The 8,231-nt window shown below is 38.6% G+C and overlaps 1 protein-coding gene across 2 annotated transcripts in view; it reads left to right on the top strand.

Annotated features, from left to right (window-relative positions):
* LOC108314770 (pancreatic lipase-related protein 2) overlaps positions 1-7,761 on the top strand; it is a 24,834-nt gene extending 17,073 nt beyond the window's left edge. For both annotated transcript variants that reach the window (XM_017543797.2, XM_037743973.1), the window contains 3 exons: positions 1,083-1,194; positions 4,772-4,939; positions 7,652-7,761. In XM_017543797.2, the coding sequence (XP_017399286.1) occupies positions 1,083-1,194; positions 4,772-4,939; positions 7,652-7,715 (344 nt within the window). In that variant the 3' untranslated portion in view covers positions 7,716-7,761. The remainder of the gene's footprint in view (positions 1-1,082; positions 1,195-4,771; positions 4,940-7,651) is intronic.
* Positions 7,762-8,231: the final 470 nt, after the last annotated feature.

Genomic DNA, 8,231 nt, shown 5'->3' with positions numbered 1-8,231 from the left:
TTTTTGAGACAGAGTCTCACTCAGTCACCAGGCACTAGGATGGAGTGCAGTGGCGTGACCTCGGCTCACTGCAACCTCCGCCTCCTGGGTTCAAGCAATTCTCCTACCTCAGCCTCCTGAATAGCTGGGACTACAGGTGCATGCCACCATGCTCAGCAAATTTTTTTGTATTTTTAGTAGAGACGGGGTTTCACCATGTTGGCCAGGATGGTCTCGATCTCTCGACCTTGTGATCCGCCCGCCTCAGCCTCCCAAAGTGCCGGGATTACAAGCTTCGCTTCTTATAATGTACCATAGAGAAATATTTGCATGTGCGCATAAGATGATATGTTCAAGGACACTCGTTTTAATAGCGAATAATTGAGGGGAAAACTTTAATGTTCACCAGTTGGTAAATGACTAAATACCATAGATCAAATACTACATGTAACCATTTAAAAGAAGGTTATAGCTCTACGTACTGAAGAGAAAAAGCCTCTAAGGTGTATTAAGTGAAAAGACAAGTGACAAAACAACGTGCAATACACCTGGTGTCTTCATTGGTTCAGGCTGCTGTAGCACAGTACCATAGACTGAGTGGCTTATAAATGGTAGGAATGTATTTCTCACAGTTCTGGAGGATGGAAATTCAAGACTAGGGTGCCAGCACAATCAGGTTCTGGGGCACACTGCTATCTTCTTGTTGTGTCCTCCCATTTGGTGGAAAGAGGGCAAGAGGGCTCTCTGGGTTCTCTTTGATGAGGGTCTGATCCCATTCATGAGGGTTCTTAGCCACATGAATTCAGTCCATTGTATCATGTATCAGTCAAAATACACTTGTGCAGTATCAGATCCCCTTCATTCATCCAAGAGCACATACCTGGCTGTGTTGATAAGGGACTGTGCTGAACTACAACATTTACTGACCCCCGAGTCCCTCGCTCCCACCTAGAACCTTAATTCCTGGGCTCCAGGAATTCAACTAAGTCACAGTCCTCTTACCCCTCACCCATGGAGGCTTCAGAGCTTGGAACAATAATGTTTTTGTGGATCATTTTCTCAATCAGATGATTTCATTAAATGGATTGTATTTCTTTGGACAGGTTGGAGATATAAGGTATCTGTAACACTGTCTGGAAAAAAGAAGGTGAACGGGTACATCAGGATTGCTTTGTATGGAAGTAATGGAAACTCAAAACAATATGAGATTTTCAAGTAAGTTCAATAGTAATGTGAAATGATTAGATTATTCAAAATTGATTGAGAATAAAGTGCTTTATAAATCTAGGCATCTATTATACAGAACCATTGAATCCTAGAATGTCAGAGCCAGAAGAAAGTCTCAGTGTCTAGTTCAATTGCCGCATTTTACATATGAGAAGGCTGAGGCCCAGATAGAGGGAACTCACTATTTAAAATGAGTCATGTGCTAATTCCTTTTGGAATGTCAGTCACCTGACTAGATTGTTTTTCTTTTTTTGTTATTTTATTTTATTTTAGATTCCGGGGGTACATGTGCAGATTCGTTACATGGTTATATTCTGTAATGGTGAGGTTTGGGCTTCTAGTGAACCTATTACTCAAATAGTGAACATTGGACCCAATGGATAAATTTTTAACCCTTATCCCCATCCCAAATTTCCCAGTGTCTTTCTTTCCAGCTTTATGTCCATGTGTACCCACTGTTTATAAATGAATACATGAAGTATTTGATTTTCTGTTTCTGAGTTATTTTGCTGAGGATAATGGCCTTCAGCTTCATCCATGTAGCTACAAAGGACATTTCATTCATGTATGAAATACATGAGTGTATGCCACATTTTATTTAACCAGTCAACCACTGATGGAAACTTAGGTTGACTCCATGACTTTGCTATCGTGAGTATTGCTGTGATAAACATACAAGTGCAGGTATTTTTCTGATAAACTATTCCTTTTCCTTTGGATAGATACCCAGTAGTGCAATTGCTGAGTCAAAATGAAGTTCTATTTTTCTATCAAGTTCTTTGTGAAATCTTCTTACTGTTTTCCATAGGGGTTGAACTAATTGACATCCCTACCAACAGTGTATAAGCATTCCCTTTTCTCTATATCCTTGCCAACAGCTCTGTGTGTGTGTGTGTGTGTGTGTGTGTGTGTGTGTGTGTGTGTGTTTTGACTTTTTAATAATAGTAATTCTGGCTGGTATGAGACGTTATCTCATTGTGGTTTAAATTTGTATTTCTCTGGTGATTAGTGATGTTGAGAATTTTTTTATATGTTTGCATGATGCTTGTATATCTTTTGAGAAGTTCTTTGCCTACTTTTTAATGGGGTTCATAGGTTTTTTTCTTGTTGATTTAAATTTCTTATAGATTCTGTATATTTGTCTTTTGTCAGATGTATAGTTTGTAATATTTTCTCCCATTCCATAGGTTGTCTGCATACTCAGTTGATTGCTTCTTTTAGTGTGCAGAAGTTCTTTAGTTTAATTCAGTCCCATTTGTCTATTCTTGTTTTTGCTGCATTTGCTTCAAGGTCTTAGTCATAACTTTTTTTTTCCCTGAGACAGAGTTTCACTCTTGTTGCCCAGGCTGGAATGCAATGGTGCGATCTCAGCTCACTGCAACCTCCACCTCCCAGATTCAAGCAATTCTCCTGCCTCAGCCTCCCAAGTAGCTGGGATTACAGGCGCCCACCACCATGCCTGGCTAGTTTTTTGTACTTTTAGTAGATATGGAATTTCACCATGTTGTTCAGGCTATTCTCAAACTCCTTTCCTCAGGTGATCCACCTGCCTCCCCTGGGCCAATGTACAATAGAGTTTTTTCCTATGTTTTCTTCTAGAATTTGTATCAGGTCTCACATTTAAGTCTTTAATTCATCTTGAGTTAATTTTTGTATATGGTGAATAATAGGGATCCAGTTTTATTCTTCTGCCTATGGCTATCCAGTTATCCTACCTGCATTTATTGAATAGGCTTATTCAATAACCCTTTCCTCATTGTTTATTCTTGTTGACTTTGTCAAAGATCAGTTAGCTGTATACATGTGACATTATTTCTGAATTCTCTATTCTGTTCCAATGATATATGTGTCTATTTTTGTACCAGTACCGTGCTGTTTTGGTTACTGTAGCCTTGAAGTATAGTTTGAAGTCAGATAATGTTATACTGCTGGGTTTGTTCTTTTTGCTTAAAATTGCTTTTGTTATTGGGGCTCTTTCTTGGTTCTATATGAATTTTAGAATTGTTTTTTCTAATTCTGTAAAAAAATGACATTGTTAATCTGATAGGAATTGTGTTGAGTCTATAGATCATTTTAATGATATTGATTCTTCCTATCCATAAGCACGGGATGTTCTTCCACTTGTTTGTTTCATCTACAGTTTCTTTCATCAGTGTTTTATTGTTCTCCATATAGTGGTTATTTGCCTCCTTGGCTAAATATATTCCTAGGTATTTTGTGTGTGTGTATGACCATTGTATATGAGATTGAGTTCATGATTTGGTTCTTAGCTTGAGCATTTTTGGTGTATAGAAATGCAACTGATTTTTGTGTGTTAATTTGTATTCTGAAACTTTACTAAAGTGATTTATCAGGTCTAGGAGTCTTTTAGGGGAATTATTAGGATTTTCTAGGTATAAAATCATGTCATCAGCAAACAGAGATAATTAGACTTCCTCTTTTCCAATTAGATGCCTTTTATTTCTTTCTCTTGCCTGATTGTTCTGGCTAGGACTTACAGTACTGTGTTGAATAGGAGTAATGAGCATGGACATCCTTGTCTTTTCCCAGTTCTTAGGGTTTTTCACCATTAGATATAGTGTTAGCTGTGGGATTTTCATATATAGCTTTTATTATTTGGAGGCATGTTTCTTTGATGTCTAGTTTGTTGAGGGCTTTTAATCATGAAGGAACATTAGATTTTATTGAAAGCTTTTTCTGCATATATCGAGATGATTATATGTTTTTTGCTTTTGATTCTGTTTATATGTTGAATCTCATTTGTTGATTTGCATATGTAGAACCATCCTTGGATTCCTGGAATAAAACCCACTTGATTGTGATTAATTATCTTTTTAATGTGCTATTGAATTTGGTTTGCTAGCATTTTGTTAGGGATTTTTGCATCTGTTTTCCTCAGGGATATTGGCCTATAGTTTTCTTTCTGACTTGGGTTTTGTAAATATCAAATTTTCTTCAGGCAAGGCACATCTGTATGGCACATACCCAAGATACACTTCATCCTCACATACATAGGTACACACATGAAGCCCGTGACCAGCTCACCCATGCTGTGTGACCTCAGCACCTGGCTTTTGCTGGACATATGAGATGATTGGTAAATATTTGTTAGATGAATGCATAACCTGTGCAAAAAAGTTAGGTTCTGTTTTTGCACTAACTTTTACGTAAACATTTTCATGTTAAATTAAATGTCCTTGAGAAATTCCTGTAATATACATGAGATGCTAACAAATGGCATCTGCTGAACCACATGCATCTTTAAACTAAGACATTGCCCCATATGGTCCTGTAGCAAACTTATAGCATTAATATGTCACCCCAAATATTTGACTCAGCTCTAGGTAAAAACTAAAGCAGTGGAAATCTGTAGTCCAATGTTTTTAAAACGTGTGTTCTGCATAAACACTTTTATGTTATGGCAGCCCCTAGATGTGTATGAAGTCATTCGAGGTGTTTGCAGAAAACAAACAACAGCAACTATTGTTTAGAGAAGGAATAGATTGTGATCATCTTATGTAGTCATATATCCAGCTGATGTAACATTTTATGTCTATATTTTCAGAGGATCCCTCAAACCAGATGCAAGTTACATGCATGATATTGATGTGGATCTTAATGTTGGAAAAATACAGAAAGTTAAGTTCCTCTGGAACAACAATGTGATAAATCTATTCCGGCCCAAACTGGGTGCTTCCCAAATCACAGTGCAAAGTGGTGAAGATGGGACTGAGTATGTATTTTTTATTGCATCTAAGTTTGGTTATTTATATTTACATATTGATCTATCTGTCTATGCATTCATTCATCCAATTGCCCACCTACCCATCTATGTATCTATCTACTCATCCATTCATCTAGCATCTATCTATTTCTCTGTCCTTTTAACCACTTAGCCACTTACCTATTCACTTAGTCCTCTATCCATCCACCCAGACATCTATCTCCTCATTCTTCTGGCCCTCCAGCCATTCTTTGATCTTCCCATCCATCCATTCATCTTCCCAGCTATCCATCTTAACTCTCCATCCATCTTCCTGATTTACTTTGAAAAACCAAACATCACTTTCCTTAGACAAAATTCAACATAGGAATAACTGTTTTATCTCAAACAATAAGGGAAACACCTGGGAAGCATGTAGGGGAAATTTCTGAGTTAATTCCAGTCGATGTGCAGTTATTAATGTAAAGTAGTTTGTTTGGAGATTATGATATGAGAGGGATACACACTGCGTTGGGGATCTGGCTCATAGTGGCAAGCTCTTCCATTCTGAGAGAATAGAATCCTGCTTGGTAGGCACTGGGAGAGAACAAACTGTTTTTAAAATATGGAGAGAAGGATACTTCAAAAGAGGATAATCCAAAAATAATGGGATATTAGAGAAAATATATATAAAGAAAATATAAATGTCAACTCTCACCCTCTCTCATTTTAAGATGAGGACGTAAGATTTGGAAAGTCAAGTAATTTGTCTAAGTCGCATAGGGAACCTTTAAGGGAAAGATATTGGACTTCAGAATGTTTTCAAAACACACACCAAGACTTTGCTTAGCTGCATGACTTAACTTTGCTGGCTGTAAAAGTGGCAATAATCCCAATGACTCAGTATATTATTGGAAGAATCAGATGTCACAGTCAGCATGCCATCACTTTGTACACAGTAGACCCCCTTACCTGTGGGGGATGGATGATATGCTCCAAGATCCCAATTGGATGCCTGAAACCTCAGAGAGTACCAAATCCTATAGATACTATGGTTTTTTTTCCTATTCATACATACTATATGAATAGGAAATATGCTGGACAAAGGGACTATTCATGTCCTAGGCGGGACAGAGCTGAACAGAGCAAGATTTTATCATGCTACTCAGAATGATGTATAATTTAAGACTTATGTATTGTCTATTTCTAAAATTTTCCATTTCCTATTTTGGGACCTGAGTTGACCATGGGTAACTGAAACCATGGAAAGCAAAACTGCAGATAATGGGTGGCTACTATACTCAGGTGTGAGGCATAACAAGGCCTGGGACCCAGGTCTTCTGACGGCCCATCCAGTGTTCTCTCCACTGTGCTCATCCACTCAGCCAGCTGGATGAGAAGCTGAGAAGTCCGTATGGTCTGGCAGTGCAAGGCAATATGGAAATGTCTGGATTTCACAGTATTTAAGTGGAGTTGGAGTTCTTGTTTTAAGTACAATATAGAACACATGCTATATATACCAAACAACCAAACACCAGAGTCCCCAACCCACATAAGGGCTCTCTCATCAAGAAGCTACATTCCGAAGCTACATTCTGAGGGAAGTCCAGCTTGGCCACACTGTTCCCCTTGGGTCAAAGACACCTGCAAGAGAAGGAAGAGCCCGGAAGTGGCCAGCTTCTCATGCTTGGTGCTTGCTCCAACCTGACTTGGTTTCAGCCCCTCAGGACTAATAATCCCCCAGGATCTTTTTTATTTCTAAGCAATTTTATTGAAACATAATTCCTGTAACACGCAATTCACCTATTTAAAGTGTACAATTCAATGGCTTTTAGCATATTCACAGAGTTGTGCAACTATCGCCACAATTTTAGAATATTTTCATCTCACTAAAAAGAAACCCCATACCTGTTAGCCATCATCCCTCAATTTACACATCGCTTTTCCTCAGCCCAGGCATCCACTAATCTACTTTATGTCTCTATAGGTTTTCTAATTTTGGACATTTCGTGTAAATGGAGTCATACAAAATACAGTCCTTCATTTCTGGCTGTATTAATTTAGCATAATGTTTTCAAGGGTCATCCATGTAGCATGTATCAGTACTGCATTCTTTTTTATTGTCAAATAACATTCCATTATACGAATATACCACATTTTATTTATTCATTTACCACTTGGTCACTTGGGTTGTCTCTACTTGGGGGCTGTTGTGAATAATGCTGCTATGAATGTCATGTACACGATTTTGTTTTCATCGTCTTGGGTGTATACCTAGGAGTGGAGCTGCTTGGCCGTATAACTCTGTTTAACCTTCAGAGGAATTACCCAACTGTTTCCAAAGTGGGTGCTACATTTTACATTCCCAGGATCAGTGTATGAGGGACGCTCTCTGATCTTAATTTGACAGAGAAAATGCCCTCTGAGCTGGCTGGGGCACTCTTGGTCCCTGGAACTCATTGCTAGACCCAAAGAGGCAGTCCCAGCAGAGATCCCTCAGTTTTGCAAAGCTTCAGCTTGACATGGCTGATTCACTTGCCACCCATTCAGAGCCCACCTGGGGAGAAGGGTGCTCTTTGAACAGGTTTAGTTAGTAAGAATTACCTGGACTCTCCCTGGTAAAGAAGAGCTTTTTAGTCAAAGGAAGCCAAATCCAGGGGGTTACCTGAATGCTGTTTACTCACGTGAAGTCACATTTCCACAAGTGAAAAAGCCTCATGCTGACAATGTTTTCCTCCACAGGTATAATTTTTGTAGCAGTGACACTGTGCAAGAAGACGTTTTGCAATCTCTTTACCCTTGTTAAAAATGTAGTGTGACTGTTGCGGTAATAAAATTTTTAATGCACTTGGTTTGAGGTTAGTTTTACATTCTCTACTTTCTGGATTCACATTTAAGAAATGATTTGGGGTACTGGAGCCAAGTTTGCCACAGGGGACACCTGGAACTTCCCACCCACTTACCTCCGCCACCATCTGTCTCTTTCCAGGCACTTTAGGTGTCCTGTTCTAATGGATTTTATTTCCTTCGACAGTGAACTCTATGCTATTTGTAAAGGTCATTGTTGCTCTCACGTGCTGCCCACCCAGATTTTAACATCCTAGGGGCACAACGTAGACACCACATAAGAATTCAGAAGATACAAAGAAAAGAAAAGCAAAAAAGGAGAATGAAACAAAAAAATCCCAAGATATTGCCACATTTTTTGGCAGGTATGACTCCAAACTCGATGATTTTGGCTAAAATCCACCTATGGCATGAAAAAAGCAGAGCTTTAAAAAAAGAGTTAATACATGTACACGTTACAAAATTCAAATGATAC

This window comes from Cebus imitator, unplaced genomic scaffold (assembly GCF_001604975.1).
Source record: "Cebus imitator isolate Cc_AM_T3 unplaced genomic scaffold, Cebus_imitator-1.0 Scaffold161, whole genome shotgun sequence".
NCBI lineage: Eukaryota > Metazoa > Chordata > Mammalia > Primates > Cebidae > Cebus > Cebus imitator.
Note: the sequence above shows the minus strand (reverse complement) of the source record. Positions and strands in the feature narration are given on the sequence as shown.